Raw genomic sequence first — 21,043 nt, forward strand, 5'->3', positions numbered from 1 at the left:
CAGTGAAGCCATCAGGGCCCAGGCTTTTTTTAGTTGATAAGTTTTTAATTACATTTTCAATTTCATTGGTTGATATTGAGTTGTTCAGAATTTTTAGGTCATCTTCGTTCAACTTTGGTAATTCATATGTATCTAGGAATCTGTCCATTTCTTCTGTGTTGTCCATCTTATTGGCGTATAGGTTCTGGAAGTAGGTATTGATGATCCTCTGGATTTCTGCTGGGTCTGTTGTAATTTCACCCTTTTCATTCCTAATTGCATGGATTTGGGCCTTTTCTTTCCTTTTTCTGATAAGGTTGGCTAAAGGTTTGTCAATTTTGTTGATTCTTTCGAAGAATCAATTCTTGGCTTCATTGATTTTTTGTATCATTCTCTTAGTCTCCATTGCATTGATTTCTCCTCTGATCTATATAATTTCTTCCCTTGTATGAGCTTTGGGTTTGTCATGCTCTTTTCTTTTTTCTTTTTATTTAACAGTTTTATTCTGTTTTAGAATTAAAACCTTGCCAATATTAAGGTGCACTGCAGGTATGCCATGCTGCCAGTTGTTACTGGGACAACAAATGCCCCCAATCAGTGACCCAGAGGGCTGGGAAAACACATGAACTCATTCTTTCAGAGCACATAGAACTGTTATTTACAGTTTTCTTCTTGAAATCAGCCTGGAACATCTCAGTCTACTTCAGTATTGCCATAGCACTTGCTGTGATGCTCAGAATGCCTCAGAAATGTGTTCAATATCATGATTTGTGGGTCCTCTGAAGATTCTGTTAACATGCAAACAATAATCCTAAACAATATTATCTAAACTATGGCTGCCAAATACTGGATTTTAGTAATGAAAGCAAATTACAAAACATTTCATTGTAGAGCTATACAAAAGATATAAAATTAAAATTAAAAATGTCAACCATCTTTAAATATTCCAATTCTGCTACTGTGCAGTTTTCTATACCTTTATCATTACTGGATGTTTTAAGAGTAATGTTAACAAAAATCAAAATAGATAAAAATATTTAAATCTTTGGATATCTTTATTCCATGGGCTTCATAAAAACACAAAAGTAACTAATTTTTTCCATGATAGCTAAAATATCAAAAAGACTGATTAGAATTTATAATTAGCAATGAACTCTATTGAGTCATTTGTGGGTCACAGACCCAAGGAAAATGTTAATGATGTGATACAGATTATGGTTACCAAAATAATTTTGAATACTCTGAATCCTTTTTGAAATTAAGGGAATGAATCATTATCACAACAAAATTCCAGGTATATCAGGAAGAACAGGTTAATTGATACCTACTTTCAATGTCTTAAAAAAGGGGGGAGGGTTACTTATTTGAAAATACAGCAAAGTACATTCTTATCTACGATTATTTACATTTGTATACTGAAAATATCTATTATTTGAACAAATCCTGTGATATGTCATTTGCTACAAAATGAAGTTCTTAGACTGAGCATGAATAATTTACCCTTTTGGAAGAATGTATCAAATCTTCATTTACGTTCAAAACATTAAAAACAGAAATTAAAAAATCTGAAGCTGGAAAGCTAAGAAAAAAAAGAGACCCACTCATAACTTTGCTCCTCAGCACACCAACTTCTGCAAAGACACAGTCTGTTTGCTGACTTTAAAATGTTCATTCTTTAAAAAATTAGTTGCTTTTTATACAGCTATACAAAGTTCTTAATGTTTCTTTGGCAATGGAATATAATGGAATTTTACAACTATATAAAAAAGTTACCTTTGCCTAAGAAACAGTATTTAATGTGTGTACATAGTTGACTGACAAAATTCTCTACCATCCAGCACCCCAATTGATGAAATAAGCTACCTCATAAGATTTCCAAAAAGAAAGAAAAAAGAGAAAGACACACACACACACACACACACGCACACACGCACAACCTTCTGTGGCTCAAAACACAGTATCACGGCCCTATCTGTAGGCAACTTGTAATAATTGCCAAATACAATTTAGTGATAAGAAAAATCCTCTCAGTGATGAAAAAATACTTATAAGTCCCATTGAAGTACTGCTTTAGTTTAACTATACATAAGAAATTACTTAACCTTCTGCTATTCCAAACATATTTAATGCTCATTTATAAAGATGAGCCTTCCCCAATCGTTTCTTGGCCTTTTGGCTAAGATCAAATGAAGATGAGCCTTCCTCCCCCTAAAAGTAACTGTGTTGTATCATTGTCATTAAGCAGAAAAATAAACAAACAAAACCCAGTGCTGGTGACAAAGAGCAAATTCACTTCTTCATTCTTCACAAAGACTGAATCAATTTTCAGGACCATGAAGACCTACAAATTCACCCATTTTCAAAGACTTGTTTGAAGACTATGCAGCAACTTTGTTGTCTTTCCTATATTCAAAATCTGCAGACTCTCTTCCTCCACAACCTCCTCTGAATCCACCACGAAATCCCTGAGGAGTAGTGAAAGTACCACCTCTGCCACCACCACGTCCTCTGCCACCACGGAAACCAAGACCTCCTCTGCCTCCTCTGTACCCTCCACGGCCAAGGTTTGGACGAAGTGGAATTCCAAAAGTTTCAGCATTTAATCTCCTTTCTTCAGCCCAGGTTGGTCTCCATTCTCTGTTATCGTCACAAGAAATATTATCAAAGAAGGATTTAGTTTTGTCATAATAGCAATTAGGTCCAAGTGGGTCTTCTTCATCAGCATTTCCTTCACTGTTTTGGGTATCAACTCCCGAGTCTCCCTTATCGTCACCATTTACAGGTTTCTCTTGTTTCTCAAGTTTATCTTCTTTTAATTTAAGCTTATTATGAAATTCTCTGTCAATCTCCTCTTTGTTAAATTGTGCATTTGCACTTTCGAAGTCAAAGTCTCAAAATTTCATTGGGCCATCTCGCCGAATACCAAACCTTCCCCTGCCACCTCAATGACCTCCACGCCCTCTCCTTGGAGTGGAAGGAGCACCTGGAACTATTTGTCTCTTGCTATCATTTCTGAGTTGCTCATTTTCTGGTCTTGGAACTTTGTGGACTTCAGCTCGCCTGTGCTCTTGATTCTCTAATGCTTTTTGGCTGGTGGATGGCAAAGGCCTGCTTGATATAGGGCTCCTTCTCCCAACAGGTGCTGGAGCAGTTAAGTGGGCCGAGGCAGTCTGTACTGCTTGCTCCATGGTTGGACATTTTCTCAAAGGGTCTAACTGAGGGCCTGAATGACCTTGAGATAACTGTGTTTTTATAGATCTCGTGTCCTTTGTAAAGGCAGATCCAACTGCACTACTTTGGGATAAGTTACTGCTGTTCGACGTTTCTGCTCCAAAGGATGTCAAAGAGCTTCCAGCAACACCAACAGCACTAAACTGTTGCCCAACCAATGAACTTGGACTGAACTGGCTGCATGTCGGCATCCTGCCAAAAGGTCCATAGGAACCCACTCCCACTGACAGGAATGAAGAAGTAAATGAACCTAATGAAGACTGAACAATGGCTAGGTCCTGAGGCAAAGAACATTGTGGTTTTGGTGGCTCACAAACAGTGAAGTCTTTAATATCACTCCCGCGGAATATAATGTATTCAAAGACTTCATCTCGAGGTGGTATTGGACCATCTGTTGGTCTGTCTTCTGTACCAAAGGATCGAACTTTGGCGAGGGCTACGGTGGAGTTCTTGGTGTCCATGGTGTAGAGGAAGCCCTCGTAGCGGATCTCCGCCTTAGAAATGAGGCTGATCTTGCTGCCTATGTAAGGAGTGGCCCCGCTCATGGCGCCCCCGCCGCTCCGGGCCGCTTGCAGAGAGGCAGATCCCACGCCGCTGTCGACGCTCCGCAGGTCCGCTCGCTGGCTCCGTTGGCGCCTACAGCAGCCGCTTCAGACCCAACATGGCGGTGGCGCCGGCTCCGCTACCCTCCCCCAGCCTCCCGCCCTCAAACCACGGCGCCGTGGCGGCGGCAGCGCGGGGCAAGCTGGGCAGGCCCTGCTCTTCTTTTTCTAGAAGCTTGAGCTTCAGCATCAGGTTGTTTAATTGGGCTCGTTCTGTTTTCCTAATATGCGTATTCACTTCTATGAATTTCCCTCGTAAGACTGCTTTCATTGTGTCCCATAGATTCCATGTTGTATTGTCATTGTCATTTAATTAAAGGAACTGTCTGATTTCTTCTTTAATTTCCTCTGTGACCCATTCGTTATTCAGAAGTGTGTTGTTTAATTTCCACGTGTTTATGATATTCTTGCAGTTTCTTTTGTTATTGATCTCCAATTTCATCGCACTATGGTGTGATAATATACAGGGGATAACTTCAATTCCTTTGCACTTACTTAAACATGTTCTATGTGTGAGCATGTGGTCTATTTTGGAAAATGACCCATGTGCAGCTGAGAAGAATGTGTATTCTGATTTTGTGGGGTGAAAGACTCTTGTAAACATCTGTTAAGTTCATTTGTTCAAGAGTACGATTGAGTTCTAGTATTTCATTACTTATTTTTTGTCCAGTTGATCTATCTATTTGTGTCAGTGGGGTGTTGAGGTCCCCCACTACAATTGTATTAGTGCTTATATGACTTTTCATGTTCGTCAGTATTTGTTTTATATAGTTGGGCACACTAGTGTTTGGTGCATAGATATTTATGATTGTCATCTCTTCCTCTTGGATTGTTCCCTTTACAAGGATGTAGTGTCCTTCTTTGTCTCTCTTAATCAGTGTTGGTTTGAAATCTACTTGATCTGCAAAGAGGATAGCTACTCCTGCTTTTTGGGGGGTTTCTGTCGCATGGAGTATTGTTTTCCACCCTTTAACTTTCAGTCTATGAGTTCCTTTTTGAATTGTGTTTCTTGTATTCAGCATATTGTTGAATCTTGCTTCTTGACCCATCCTGCCAGTCTACTTCTTTTGATTGGTGAGTTGAGACCATTAACATTGATGGCTATAACTGATATGTATTATCATTATCATGACTTTTTCTTTTTGTTTGATTCTCCCCCTTTACATTTAATTTCTTGTCATGCCAGATGTTTTCATTCTGCTTTGTTTCCTGGGGTTGTGATCCTCAATGTCTTTTCCTAGGATTTTGTCTAAAATTTTTTGGAGAGCTGGTTTGGTATTCATGAAGTTCCTAAGGTGCTCTTTTACATGTAAGTATCTAATTTCCCCATTATTTTAAATGATAGTTTTGCAGGGTACATCAATCTGGGTTGGAGGCTGTTTTCTTTTAGGGCTTGGAATATGTCACTCCAAGCTCTTCTTGCCTTGATGGTTTGTGTTGAGAAATCTGCTGTGATTCTGATGGGCTTTCCTTTGTATGTGATTTGTTTCTTTTCTTTAACTGCTTGTAGAACTTTGTTCTTCTGTTGAGTTTCTGGAATTTTAACAATTATATGCCTATCTGTAGATTTTTTTTTGATCAAGGCTATTTGGAGTCCTATATGTCTCACTTATCTGTATGTCAAGTTCTTTTCCCCTGCTTGGGAAGTTTGACTCCAATCAGTCTTATGGTATTCTTCTTTGCATTGTCTAGCAGCTGCTGGATTGATTTCTAATATTCTCTTATAATTTTGAAGCAAATTTTCTTTTCCTGGTCATTAATTGCAATCTTATCTTCTATATCTGAAATTCTGTCCTCACATTGGCTCATTCTGCTGTATAGACTTTCAATGTAGTTTTTCATCTCCTGGAAATCTATTTGCATCGTTTATGGATTCCATTTGTTTCCTATGTTGTGATTCCATCATGTTCCTCAGCTCCTCTCTAGATTTATTAATCATGTCTTGCACTATGAGCACAATCTCTGCTGTTATGTGAGAAATTATTTCTGATTTCATTTTTTCCAGATCCTCTTTTGTTGCCAGTTCAGTGGGTCCAAGTGGTTGAGTATCAAAGTATTCCATCTCATTTCCCTTTGGTGTTGCTGTAGGTGATCTGGAAGTCTGGTTTTGAGACTTATTTAAGTGTCTTCTCATTTCAACCCAGGGTTAGGGGGTGTGGTGCCATCGGTGCCCATGCGGATCACCTCCTCTGAGCTGGGAGAGATGGGACAGCGGCTCAGAAGACCCTTCCTCTGGGCCAGGAGCAGCAGGACAGATGGCAGCCCAAAAGCCCTTTCCTCTGGGCTGGGAGTGGCAGGACAGATGGTGGCTGGGAAGACCCTTCCTGTGGGCCGGGCGCTGCAGACTGGATGGTGGCCCAGAAGCTCCTTCCTCTGGGCCAGGAGCAGCAGGATGGACAGTGGCCCAGAAGCCTCTTCCTCTGGGCTGGGAGTGGTGGGACAGCAGCTCAAAAGCCCTGTCCTCTGGGCTGGGAGTGGCAGGATGGATCCACCTTGCTTTTTTATAGCCACCTACACTTCTCTCCAGTCCCAATCCCCTTACTAACCCCTGGAACCCACCAACCTGTTTTCTATAATTTCTATAATTTTGCAATTTATAGAATGCTATGCATATATAATTGGTACTGGTCCTCTAAAGAACTAAGACTTGTTATAAAGAACTAAGACTTGCCATGTTATAGCAGCCTTGGCTTCATACATGTTGTGCTTATCATATCTGCTGATTGAATCAAGAGGCCACATAGAATGACCCAAACCACCCAGGTTTATGTAAGCATACTCCATGATTTTTGCACAATGACAGAGTCACCTAACAACACATTTCTCAGATTGTAGTTCTATATGATCAGACTACTGGGCTAAAATAAATTGTTTGGTCTAAGCAAAGGAAACAAAGAATCAGGTATAAATTTGCCAAGTGTTCCTACTCATGGAGACCAGAAAAAAAAAGAGTCTGTGCTAGAGATGAAGGGAAAACAGGACTATATAGCAGTCTAAGATTTTAATGTAGGAGTCATTAACCCTGGCTAGATTACAGAATCACAAATAAGTCACAGTATCACAACTGATACTGAGGGATATGTCAGCAAAGAAGTTTTATCATATTTAACAAAACAGGAATTTAGTACGTTTCACCAGAAATCATTAAATGAAAACTAAAAAGATTTAGAATAAATATTTAGAATGTTCATTTCATTTCAGTGGGAGTCTTCATGGCTCTATTGGCTCTAGAATAATGAGACAAATCGTATCCAATATTAAGCTCATATTGTAAATCTAATAAATACTGACACATCTGACAAATTAAAACATACTACATTACTGTGTCAAGGTGTAGAAATTACAGAAATATAGAGTGAAACAAACCTAAAGTCCTCATTCACATTCATCACAAAACTTTATGCAGCATAAATTACTATATATATTATGTATATATAGTTCTATTTAGCATTGGATTTAAGTAATATAAGCAATGTGTCCTTCAACTGGAAATTGGTGGATTTGATAAACAGTCACCAGAAGAACATACTACCACAAAATTCTACTCTGTTGGAGTCTCATGAAAATAATCTGAAGTTATAGCTAGAGGAAGAAACACAACTATGAATTATTTTACATTCCTTACATCTTATACTATTTCATAAGAAGTCTGTCTTTCTCTATTTTGCATTGCCTTTGTAAGAGAACTGAGGAAGCCTACCCTCTCAATGACCCCCAAAAGAATGAATATCTCCTTTTTTCTCATCCTGCATATTTAGGGAAAAGGACTGGCCACATCAAGGGGGGATAAACAATTAGTATACACAGAGGCTGACTACAGACAAGTCTCTTTTCTCCTTTTCCCCCTAAGTTATCAGTTCTACTAGGCCCTTTATTCAATTTAAGAAGAGAGACCATACCAGCAATAAGTAAACACAAGATAGATAGGAAGATAGATAGATAGATAGATAAGCAAGCTGGTGAAGGTAATACTGGTTATCACTTAATAGTGTATAGAAAATAAAATGCCTCACTAAAAAACACTTCTAAATGATTTTCAAAGTGCTAAATCCTTAAATTTTTGACTTATGTGTACCTACATCCTAGAGTATCTCCTCTGACTTTTGCCCAAAAATTTTCCTAAAATGCTTGTATTGTTATATAGTCCATTATAATACACCCATATAATAAACATACATATATACTAAATATCCTGAGGATGAAAAGATGGCTTAAATACTCACTAGCTTTATTTATTTTATTTTATTTTATTTTTTTGGTACCAGGGATTGAACTTGGGACCTTACACTTGCGAGGTAGGCCCTGGAACCACTGAGCTAAATCCCTGGCCCTATATTCACTAGTTTTAAGATCCAAGGTAATTGTTGCTGTACAGAATTTAAGAAAAAAAAGGAGGAAGCCAAAAATAATTTAAATGAATCCAAGTTTAATTTAAAGCAGTTACATCTAAAAGAAAGCAATTACAAGCTCACTAATGAAAAGGAAAAATTGGTAATTATAAACACATGCAATTGTAATGATACATTAATTTAAATTTTATGTATAAGATGAAGTTTACATTATCCAAAATGAGGATTAATTCTGAAAATAACACTTCCATGAATATAACATTTAACTAAAATTATTCATTGACTTGCAAAGAAATATCATTAATTTATAAAGAGGGTGGTTTTTCCATTCAATTTATAAAGTCCCAATTCCAACAAAATACACCAAAATAATAAATAAATAGGATTCCATTTAACATTCCATCTTTAAACTCTTCATAATCTTCACTGGAAAATAGACCCAAAAATAGGTTAATCCTAAATAAAAAGTGACAAAGTTGAATCATATTAAAATTAAATATCATGTCAGCAGCTATAGAAAACTGTAACATTCAAAGACTAAAGAGAGCAGTTAGATGCTCCCTGTGCTTACTGCTTTAGCAACTTTTATTTTCTATAGGTAACCATAGTAGTTTCTGATGAACTCAATGTGTAGTTCATATTTTTCCTTCCATTCCAACTTCTGCTAATACCCTTGGTGACTTCAACAGCTCCATTTATAAGAACCATGTCACAGCACTGCATCAAAGGCTTTTAACTCCAGTCCACTGCAGCTATTCACAAATGAGCCTATTACTTAGACAATGTCATCATTTATGTTTTACTCTTAGGTACTAGAACTCTTAAAGGGTTCCTGAATGACATATTTTTATCCTTCTACTTTTTGTACCCCTTTGCTCTCACCCAGCAAGCAAGGTCTTTGTCCTCCTTTGAACTGCCAATTCCTTGATCATCTGTAAACTTCATCTGCCTCCATCTTCAGCCCCTCAACCATCTCTTTTTACACCTGATTAAGGCTCTAGAATATTTGACTCTGAAATCGAAAATTCTTCATACTTGACATTGTCTGACATTCTGCACTCAATCCTCCCCTCTTTCTATCCTCACATTGACATTTTCATCTGCATCTAATGTTGGAACCACAATATAAGTTTTATAAATGATATATTTATCACATCAGCCCAAATACAGTTTAAATTGCTTGCTCAGAATTTTCACCTGAGTCTCTCAATACAATAAAATAAAACACAATACCTTCATTAAATGAGTTCTTTCTTCTGACTCCCTTATTTCTTATTTCCTCATTCTCAAAACTCAGTACCCTCTTTCTGAACCCTACTTCTACCCATGTGTCTCCTCTCTGCCCCTTCCATCATACTCATTTAAATACATTTCATTTTTCACTTGGACTACTATATAGTCCCCAGAGTTTTTCATCTACCAGTTTGCCTCCTTTGCAAACCTTTCCATGAATGGGATCAAATTCTTTCTAAAATGCAGGTCTGATAGCTCTGTTTTAAAATGTTTTATACATTGATGGAGAATAACATATTTGTGTAAACTCTTATTATCTTTCCATGGAGTATTTATTAACTGCAAAATAAAAATTTAACTATAAATGGACAACTTCACCAAGAAATCCAAGTTAATCCCACAAATAAGGAATTGATGAAGATTATTACATGGCTTCAGATGTGATGCTTATATAATATTCCAGAAAAATATATCACAGAAATCAAATAAAAGGAAAGTATCAGCATATCCAGAGGGACAGTCTGAAAAACAGGTGGCCTATATTCTTCAAAAAGTCAGTATAATGAAAGCAAAGAAAGGTTAAAGAATTGTTACAGATTAAAGGAGAACAAAAAAAGGCGTGATAACTAAATGCAATACATGATCCTGGACTGGACTTGGTACTTGAAAAATAACTCCTATTAAAGACAGTATTGGACAACAAGGGTGTTAGAATAAAAAGTATTGATTATGTAAAAGTTTTATAGCAATGCTAAATTTCCTGAATTTGATAACTATAGTGTAGTTACATAAAAGATACCATCATTCTTAGGATATATATATCAAAGAGGTGGAGGTAATACAGAGAAAGAAAATGAGAAAGAAAATGTGACAAGATGTTAAAACCTGGAAAATCTGGGTAAAGGGTTAATGGAGTTCTTTGCAGTATTCTTGGAACTTTTCTGTACATTTAGAATTATTTCAAATAAAAGGCCAAGAAAATGTTCCATGTTTCTTTATTGTATCCTGAACAAAGTACAAATCCTTCGCCAGTGTCCAAGTGGGACTCTTTAATATAGTCTCAGCATTCTTTTATATCTTTAATTACTATCTTAATCTTATCAATCTGTATTTCATAAACATTATGTTAGAATCAAGAAAGTTTGCTCATCTTCATATCTAAATATATTGTGCTCCTCACACTCTCACTTATAAAAGCCTAATTTTCTTTTCCAAGATCTATTTTAACGCTCCTATTACTTTTCAAATTCCAGAAAACTGGACATAATCTCTCCCTAATGGTTTAATGAAGTCAGGTAATTAAGAAACCAGGGGTAGAATTGAAATGATATACTCAGATTAAAATATTTTAAAGAAAATCAGAAGTCAGGAGTAAAACAGACATTAAATCATACACCCAAAAATTCACTGAAGCTATTAAAATTTAGTGAGTTATCTGAGAGAAAATATGTAAAGAAAGAACAGGACCAACAATTACTCCTAGGACAACAAAAGAGACACATTAGAAATACACAGAAAATACAGTTAGAGAGGCAGAATGAGTGCTTACTATGTGCCAAACTCTGGATTAAGGAAGAAACTAGCAATGTTTATATACTAAAAGTTGGAAGGTAGGATATAAAAGGAAAGGGAAAAAAATCTATAAAATTATTATCAAATGGATTCTTACCAGAACATGATAGGAAGATTCATCTTGTATATTTTGAGTCTAGAAAGAACATAAAATGCAAGAAAAATTCAAGTTGGCCTCTAGCACTGATTCCCTTATCAATAAATGTATATTAAGAAATAAAATTATAACAGTTTGCAACATAATCATGTTTTATTAAAATGTTTTGCAATTTAAAACTGTAATGCAAAATAATGAATTTCAAAAAAATTTTATAAGTATTTTAAAAATACTTTTTTAATATTTCTGAAAACACACAACATATTATATTAAATTGTTAAATAATCATAAGACTACTTTATGTTTAATAGAAGGCCTCTTGCTGAGGTAGAAAAGACCCCATGAAGTTTAAGCTTAAATAATACCTGAACTAGCATTCTGAATAGTGTCTAGATTTTTTTTTTTTTTTTTTGCGAATTGCTCTGCCTATTCAAATTCTGTGGAATTTAAGAAAACTCTGACTACTTTCTTTCTTCCTAATGCCCCATATTCTCCTTCTTAATTGGATAAGTAGACTACCACATATCTAAACATTGGTTTATATGTCATTATTGCCAACAATTTATGCTATTATTGATGCAACAGTACCTGAACATTAACATTTCCAGTGTTATATTGTTTATAAAATGGCATTGTTTTATTTCTTATCTTATTAAAATATTTCTCATAAATTAAATACTATAAATTTAATAAATGTTAAATAGAAACTGTCATCAAGAGACAATACTGAGCACCAAGGAGTAGCATGCATATTAGGACATGCATGTGAAGGAAAAAAATAACTATTTTGATTCATCAATTTATGACATTAATAGTTACATTAATTTTATTCAACTTAATATTTTGAGAATCCAGAACTTCCAATTCTTTCAATAAACATAGTAGATTATATTTAATTTACCCTGACAACAATATGAACTCAATATTAATGCAGCATTAGAACATGGTTTAATTCATGAATTGTTTTCCAGACATGAAATAATGACATAAAGGCCATAACACAAGAGCAGATTCTATTAAATGCATTAAATTGTACTACAGCATTCATGAAAAGGAAGTGACTATAAAAAGTTACATATAATGTGTAACTTTATATTGCAGTTTAAATGTTTGTCTTCATATAAATGAGTTTTGTAATCTGAATTAAAAAGTTGGCATTAAACCTCACATTTAGCCAGGTGTGGTAATGCATGCCTGTAATCCCAGCACTTGGGAGGTTTAGGCAGGTGGATCACTGTGAGCTCGAGGCAAGCCTGGGCTACACAGTGAGTTTGAGGACAGCCTGAACTACATAGTGAGACCCTGTCTCAAAAAAAAAATAAAAAAATAAAAAGCTCACATTTAAAAGACAAGTGTGTTCACTTTGCTCTACAAATTCCAGTCACATGCACCTTCTAGACTCTACTCGTATCTATACAGTACCAGAGTCCACTCTATGCTCACTGCTTGAAGATGTTTTGCACTTTACAATGAATAGTGATAATATGGTAGCCTCATTTCTAAAGTTCTGTACATTAAATATGACAATTAGTAAAACTACTAGCATAATGAGAGCCAAGGTTAACTGAACTGTTAATAGAAGCCAGTCTTCTTTAATACAATGAAATCTGTGTTCACTTACTTTCATTAGATGATCTTTGGCATTTAGCCTAAGTCTGTATTTTTCATTTTCTTCAAGCATTCTAGAAATCACTTTGTATACGCTATTCCATACTGAAGCCTTAGAAAGATAAGCACAGTTAAGGGACATGAACCAGAAAAGTAGAAATGCATTTTGATGGATACAATTGGGAGTGACCCAAATGTGCTGCATGTCAATCATTACAAAGCAAATTAGCACACAGAGAACTAAAATTTAAATGTGATTGTTTCCCCATTATCACTGAACTATCTGATCTCTTTTCCAACTTCCTAGAATTTCCTCCCTGTAGTATTTAAATTAATTGTAGTGGATGAAGCTGCTTTCTGTAAGTCTATAAATTTCTACCAAAATGGTTCCAATCCATTCAATTTGCAAAAGTAATAAAAACTGAATTTCTATTCCTGTGTCTAAACTACTGGGCAGTGATTTGATTTTTTAGTGTATTTTATTTTAGTTGAGAATTAAAAATTTCTCCCAGAACATACCAAGGGAAAATTACTATAGATCATGAATAGACTAGAATAGAAAGAATGAAAACTATGAAATCAAACCACCACTTACCAGTTGCTTGACATTGGATAAGTGTTTAAATCACATAGAAGGATATCTTTACACACTGAATTATTGACAGTAATGAAAAATACATATGTATCTGGCACACAACAGTTCAAATAAATACTGGCTTTTGCTCTTTTCTTCTGATACAAAATAAAATGTTTCTTGGAAAAAATATTTCTTAGCATAGTGAAATTAGATGCTCACTCAAAAGCCTCATGTAGTCAAAGGTGGGGCTTCTTGAAGGCGGGTGGATCTAGTGTATGTGATACTGGGATTAAATATGTGATGCTGGGATTAAGGAAGCCCCACTCTGGGTGTGGGTGGCACCAGCCAAAAGGCGGGTAGCCTGCAAGGAATAAAAGGGAGAGGTAGGCTGCTGCTCCTGCTGCTGTCTTTGCTTGCTGTTTGCTACCTTCTGCCTGGCCTGCTTTGCGATGGATTGTTTGCCATGGACTGTTTTTCCTCCCTGATGTCCCTCTGCCATGCTACTCTGCCTTGGAGCCAGCCAACAATAGACCGAAACCTCTACAAACTGTGAGCTTCCTTCTCCTTTAACTTTGGGTATTGGGTATTTTTATTTTGTCTCAACAATGAGAAAAGTAACTAAAACAAAGCATTAGTCATATTTAATGCTATTTTATACTGCACATTGGATTATATATCAAATAAACTCAAAGTTCAGAAACAATACAGTTGTATGCTCCATAATCAACTAATAATTTCTTTAAATGAAAATGACAGTCAAAGATTAGTAGAGCAGCTGATCTTGGGTATGTTTAAAACACTCAGGTTACCATGACATCTGGACAACGAATGTTGAGAACAGTTGAAGAGTAAAGGTTCATCCTTGTCAGCTTTCCTGCTAAAAATTTACTATGTATTCCTAGTCTTTAAAAAGAGCAATGTAGTATCAATACAGATACATTATTGTTATCTGTGAAATCTATGATTTTCTTCTTATACTACATTATTTGTCATAATCTATAAATCATAGATTATGCTTTGAAAAAATCTCCCAGGGGAATGTATCTATATCAAAATGTATTTTCTACCTTCAAATATTAGAAGAGCTGTTCTTTTTGGTTAATAAATATTTCCAACCCCAGTTCCATTTCTGCCAAATTCTATTATCTCATTTCAGAAAATTAAATTATTCAAAAGATGTAACTATTTTCACTTTCTTGAATATCTTTACATATTTTATTTAGAGAGGATTATCTAAAATTCAAATATTGCTCATTCCCCTTTACAATAACATACCTTTTTTCTTTTTCTCATTATTTTGCAAGCTTTAGGCAATTGTATGGGAAAGTCAAATGCTTTAGCTGCATCCTTCTGGGTTAAATCTAATTTTTTTAAAAAGAGTGAAAAGGTAAGATATGAAAATAAGTACATATTTTTAAAAATTCACTATCCTGAGAATAAAGACCATAGAAATGTCTCTTGATCTCTGCTTGGAGATTTTTATACTTGTTGATATATTTCTAATCACTAGGTAATACTACTTTACCATTTAGCTAATTACATGCTGAAAACAATCATGAAAACTATAACTACATAAACTTGTAAAAAGCAAGAAAAGCTTCCATCTAGTTTCAATCTCCTTTCTTTTCTGATAGTGAGGTGAGTCCCAAAAGGGTCAAAAAGAATATACAAATATTAGAAACTACATTTGCCATGTTTTTCTTGAGACTCCATTCTCCTCAATTCAGCTCTACATACATATTATGCTTCCAATAACACAAAACACTTTGTGATTCCTCCAGTATGTCTTATTCTTACCCTTTCTAGGCTTTGCACATGCTTCTCTACCAGGCTAAAACAGTATATATAAAGCACATACACCCCTTACTGACAAATTTATACTTGTTCAACACTCAACTCACATGTCACCTCCTCTCCACAGCTTTCCCTCAAGGATATACAGTCCCACATACAGCACTGTTTCCTATAAGTCCTTATCGTAGTACTTAGCATACTTTAATATCATGTATTTATAATGTGTCTCCTCTACTAGGCTCTGAACTGGAGGCAACAGCCATGTATGTTTTACTCATCTTTTTATCCAGTCACATAGTAGTACAGATAGACCTTTGACTTATGATGAGGTTATGACTCCGTAAACCCATTGTAATTTGAAAACATACTGAGTTAAAAATGCATTATATACATCTACACTGTCAAACATCATAGCTTAGCCCGGTCTCCCTTAAATGCACTCAGCATGCTTAAATTAAATGAACAGTTGGATATCTAACACAGCACGTACTTCCTAATAAAGTGTTGAATATCTCATGTACACACTCAGACAATGTTTTATAGACATGATAGACTGGAACAACATAAAATTTAATAAACACTGGCAATGCTGTACAACATAGAGTGGCTGTCGTTTACCCTTGTGATCATGTGGCCCATCGGAGTTGTAGCTCTCTGCTGATGCCCAATATCATGAGGAGTTCCCTAGTACATATCATCAACACCACCATACTAGTTGAAAAATTGACTAGGTTAGTCATAAATTGGCAGAGGTTTTCCAGAATAAAAAAATTTTCTGGCTCCATTCACTAAGCCATACTGCCTTCCTAAATGTTAAAGCAGTTAGAAGAAAACCTAAGGGCTCTGTGTCCAGAGACAAAATTATAAAACAGTAAGCATATGCTTCCTGAATGCCTTTATATTTGCTTTCCTTTGTCTCTGTATTCATTCTACCTTAACCCTTCCTGTCTTCATTCCTGCCCTTCTTCTACTCTATAATACTTAGCTTTCTTCTACCTATTCAATGGTTAGATTTCCAAGGAGCATTCTGTGATCTCACAAAGCAACATATACTCAATTACCATAGGATTTATAATATTGCTTACCTGAGGAAGGTGTTTATTATTCACTAAAATCTAGTTTCTAATTCTGTTGATATCAGGTACACAATAGACATTTTCTTTTTTAATGAACTATAATGTGCTGTAAATGGCATTTCAAAATTTGTGAGATGCATGCCATTGATTCTGGGTGGAGCCCAGATACAGCACTAAAGAACATTAAGTCACCCAGCATGATTGAACATTCTTGTAATATCACCTAATTGGAAGGCTGAGAAAAAAGAACTGAAAGTTTAAGGCCATCCTGAACATGATGAGAAATTCATTCCTTTTCCAAATCTTTTTCAATCTTCTGATTATATCAAGGAGGAAGTCTGAGTTTGGTACTAGTATGTCATTTAGATGTCTCTAAGGCTTGTTCATTTCCCTTTATGACCACAGACAACCTGCAGCAGACAACCTATTTAACTAGAATTTAATAACAGTGTTTTGCCTTTATTAGATTTCTTAAATGAATTTCTATTTATGAAAAACAGTACAAGTTTTCCACTGAGGTAATGATGCAACATGTTCTAAAAAGAAATTTAATTGAGAGGGGAAAGTATTTTTTAAATAAATAAATTAAGTAAATAATAGTATAGATGATATGTAGATATGGCATAGAAAAATAACTCAGTTTTGGAAAACTTCTCTTCACATTGCCACATTTATCCTTCCCCTTAAATGCCTACAAACTTCAGAGCACTATAGTTGCATCATTCCCAAATATTTCCCGCTAAGTCTTATCTAAACCATATGTATACTCCTTAAGGCTGAGGTAGAATAATCAGCTCTGTCTTTAATAATTGGAAATATAAAATATGTGATGAAGTATAGAGGGTATGCAAAAGGAAAAAGACAATATTTCTTCCTCTTATATTTTGTACTGCTCTGAGACTACCCCCAGTAATATACAATGGACTTTATTAGATTTGACTAATATTTCAAATCTTTCTCTAGTATTATTCCCATTCATTGACCCAAATTGTGTTTCTAGTTCTTCCCTAACCATTGTCCATCACTGATCCATACTCAAAATTTGCTCACATGCTTTTCTCACCTGTCATTTGCTCCTATCTCAACACCATGTGAAAATCTCATGAAGCTTCCACCATCATGAAGCTTTCCTTGATTCTCTCAGCCTCAAATGATTTGCAAATTCTAAGGCATTCATTTGTATAGTGCTCTAATAGTATTTATTATCCTCTATTATTTATAAATTATAAATATATCTGCTAAGCTCTGTAATTACAGGAAGCCAGCCTGATTTATTGGTCCTGTTTGAAAAGTTAGAAGAGTTGCTTAATCTGTCTGCCCTTGGATCTCTAAACTCCAATACATCTTAGAAATGCTTACAAGCTTATCTCCCAGAGTTGCACCAGTAACTGATAACTTTACTCCCCCATTTAAAAATCTTCAATGATTACAAAATGACAAGCAACCAATAATCTGATCCAAAACTTCAATAAATATGTAATACATGCCTACTACATGGCAGATGCTACCTTCTTCCCTTCAAGTTATTTTTGCTTAATGTGCCCACATTTACCAGACATTCAATTCTGTGACAAACACTATGCTAGGCACTCTGCACATATTATTTCATATAACCTTTCTAAATTTGATTATCAAAGCCCATCTCTCTCTAATAACACACCTAGTATTTATATTCCCATAATTCATGTAGAGAAGTCTTTTGAGTGCAGAATATTTGTCTGATACATGGTGTCATTAGCAACTGACCTAGTGGCCAGTGTGATATATGTTAAATAAATTTTGTTCTAGAACTTAACCTAGTGGCCACAGTGTGGTAGATGTTAAATAAATATTGTTGAATGAATAAATAATTCTCCCTTACTCCTTTTAGAGAACCAGGCATAAGTACTTATTATCTAATTAATAAATGAAAAAGAAGTTTAGAGAATTAAACACTGGCTAACTTTGATCAAGAAAAAGGAAGAAAGCACACTGATACAGAAAGAAATGATGAGGGCATAATAAACATTAAGACCCAAAGAAAATTTAAAAAGTAATATAATATTGTTTTACAGACATCTATGCAAACACTTTTGAAAACCTAGGTGAAATGGATAATTGTTTAAGGAAATACAGTTTACCAAAATTTATGCCTTAGAGTTAGAAAGTTTAACCACACCAATTTCCATTGAAGATACAAAGAAAACTGTTAAGAAACTATCCCATGAAAAAAGCAGTAGGTTTTGGTTAGGCTTTTGGTTAGTGATAGGCAGATGGTTTCACGAAAGAATTTTACCAAATCTTCCAAGCCTTAGAAGTTTCAGTGTTCTATAAACTATTCCAGAGCAACAAAAAGGAAGGAAAAAACTAATTTCTTTCACAAAGTAAGTATAAATAACTCTGATATTTAAATCACATAAAGAAATACAAAGAAAGAAAAACTACAGATCACTCTCTTTCCTGAATACCAATGCAAAAATTCTAAACAAATAATTACCAAACAGAGTCCAAGACTGTATTAAGAAAATAATACAACAGAAGCAAGTGAGGCTCATTTTATCTATACAAAGTTGGTTTGATATTTGAAAATTTATTTATATCATATCACACATTAATAAATCTAAGAAAAATATTACCTCCAGAGATTTCAGAAAGCCTTTGACAAAATTCAACATCCACTCTGATTTTTAAAAGACATTGAAGATAGTAAAACTTGAAGGATATTTTTAATAGTTTAAATATAACAGACATGGTGGGACATCCCTGTAATCTAAGTACTCAGGAGCCTGGAGCAGAGGAGTCTAGGCCAGCCTAGACTACATAGTACATGTCTCAAAAAAGAAGTTTATATATGCCTTAACCTTAAAGCCAGTACCTTATTGTATTGAGAAACACTAGAGGCATTTTTTATAACAGACGCAACAAGACAAGGATGCTCACTATCTACTATCTGACCTGTACTTGAGAGTAACCAGTGTAATTAAAAAAAGAAAAACCTATTACAGGCATAAGAGTGTTTTTAAAGGCAATCAAATTGTCTTTATATAAATATATGCCTGGAAAATATATGTACCTGAAAAATCATGGGAATCAATTATAAAACTTGCTCTAATAACAAAAGAATTTAGTAAATTAATAGGATCTAAAATTAACACACAAAAATCAATGGCGTAAGTGAATAAAAGCCAGTCCAAAAGCCTACATTATATATGATTCCATTTATATATCTGAAATGGAAAATCTATGGAGACAAAGTAGATTAGTGCTTGTTTCCGGCTAAGTTGGGGGATAGTAAAGGAAGATAACGGAGAATGGCAAGTGACTGCTAATGAATACAGTTTCTTTTTAGAATAATAAGAATATTTTTAAATTGATTGTAGTGATGGTAAGTATGTAAACTTTTGTGTGGAAAAACTATTGAGTTTTCTATATAAAAACCATAATGACTGAATGGTGCACTTTAAGTGGTTGAATTGTATGCACTGTGAATCACGTCAATAATGCTACTTTTTAAAAGTATCAGTGGAAGTATGGGCCCTTATAAGAAAAGCAGAAGTTGAGATAATGGAAATGTTCCACACCTTGACTGTGCTGGATTTGTCAAACCTCCTGAAACATACTTGAACTAATCTCAATAAAGCTGATTTTAGGGCTGGGGTTTTAGCTCAGTGGTTCCGTTGCCTGCTTTTCAAGCGCAAGGTCCCAAGTTTGATCTCCGGTACCAAAAAAAAAAAAAAAAAAAAGGCAAGCAAACAAAAAAACCCAATAAAGTTGATTTTAAAAATCAACATGCTTCATATACATAAAAATTTAGAGGGCATAATGGAGAATACTGCATTTACAACGTCAAAAAAAAAAGTTTGGGAATAAATTTACCAGTAGAAAACCTATAATGAGGAAAAATTTTAAATTTAAAATATTCGTGAAAGACATAAAAGGAAATTGAACAATGAAAAGATATCTTGTCTTTAGATGACTCCACAGCTTCCAGATGTCATTTCTGCCTGTAAATTAATTTGCAATTTCAATGAACTTCTGTAAGAATACCATGAAGAACACCGGGGGCCCCCACCACTCTAGGAGACTGAAGTGACTCATACAATAATCTCTCCTCTCCTGTCTCTGGATTATTTCAACCCGGATCTCTGCATCAGCTTCCTTCTTCGTAGACCACCCCCTAAAGTAAATTAAAAGACTTCTTCTACCCCAACCTAAGGCTGCAACACAGCTAACAGGAGCGCTGACTAGCGACTGACTGGCTAGTTGACAGGAGGGCTGGCTGACTGGCTGGACGATAGGAGAGCTGACTTGACAGCAGGGCTAACTGGCTGCCTGACAGAGGGTTGTCTGACAGGAGAGCTGACTGGCTTGCTGCCTCCAGGACTCAGCTGACTGACTGGGTAGCTGATAGGAGGGATGACTGTTTGACTGAGCAGCTGGCCATCCGACCCCACAAGGTGACCGCCGCAGGCCCAAGGAGCGCAGCGTGGCTGACAGCGAGCTGACCCGACAGCGTCACGCAGGCTACACTGCGCGGGCAAGATGGCGGCCAGCAGCAGCTCCGCCCACCCAGGAGCCGGAGGACCCGACCACTCCACCCGCCGCACCCCGCCACGCCACGCCACCTGCACGCGCCGCCGGCCTCGTCCCGCTCCGAGTGCTCGACGACCGCAGCAGGGACTGGGTGGAGGCTGCAGCCACGGGGCCCTTGGGCCGGGAGCCGGTGTGCAGCTCACCACTACCCAGGACCCCCGGCTTCATCACCTCTTCCCGCGGCTCCTCCTGGCGGTGGCGGGCCCCAAGCCTAGGACAACGATGGCCTGAAGCCTGGCGGCCACCCAGCTCCAGGACACCACCGCACTGATGCGAGCCGAAGCTGGTCACGTAGACGAAGCGCGCCAGGTCCTTCTCCCGACCCCGACCTGCCGGCATCATCCTCTGGTCAG

At 36.1% G+C, this 21,043-nt stretch overlaps 1 protein-coding gene and 1 pseudogene across 2 annotated transcripts; both read right to left on the minus strand.

Moving 5' to 3' along the window:
• Positions 1-590: 590 nt before the first annotated feature.
• Positions 591-21,032, minus strand: CUNH5orf47 (chromosome unknown C5orf47 homolog). 2 transcript variants are annotated; one of them, XM_087194494.1, is made up of 5 exons: positions 20,723-21,032; positions 14,524-14,609; positions 12,685-12,783; positions 11,064-11,102; positions 591-767 (listed from the first exon to the last, which is right to left on the minus strand). In XM_087194494.1, exons 1-5 carry the CDS (start codon positions 21,030-21,032, stop codon positions 741-743), a joined length of 561 nt encoding a protein of 186 aa, XP_087050620.1. In that variant the 3' UTR covers positions 591-740. The 2 variants fall into 2 exon arrangements, with proteins under 2 accessions (XP_087050620.1, XP_004836826.3); XM_004836769.3 differs by lacking the exon at positions 591-767 and adding an exon at positions 7,019-8,617.
• Positions 1,283-4,675, minus strand: LOC106009185 (protein LSM14 homolog A pseudogene; annotated as a pseudogene).
• Positions 21,033-21,043: the final 11 nt, after the last annotated feature.

The sequence above is a fragment of the Heterocephalus glaber genome, unplaced genomic scaffold (assembly GCF_053883595.1).
Source record: "Heterocephalus glaber isolate CG9 unplaced genomic scaffold, H.glaber_assembly_v1.0 deba00001606, whole genome shotgun sequence".
In the NCBI taxonomy this organism is placed as follows: Eukaryota; Metazoa; Chordata; class Mammalia; order Rodentia; family Bathyergidae; genus Heterocephalus; species Heterocephalus glaber.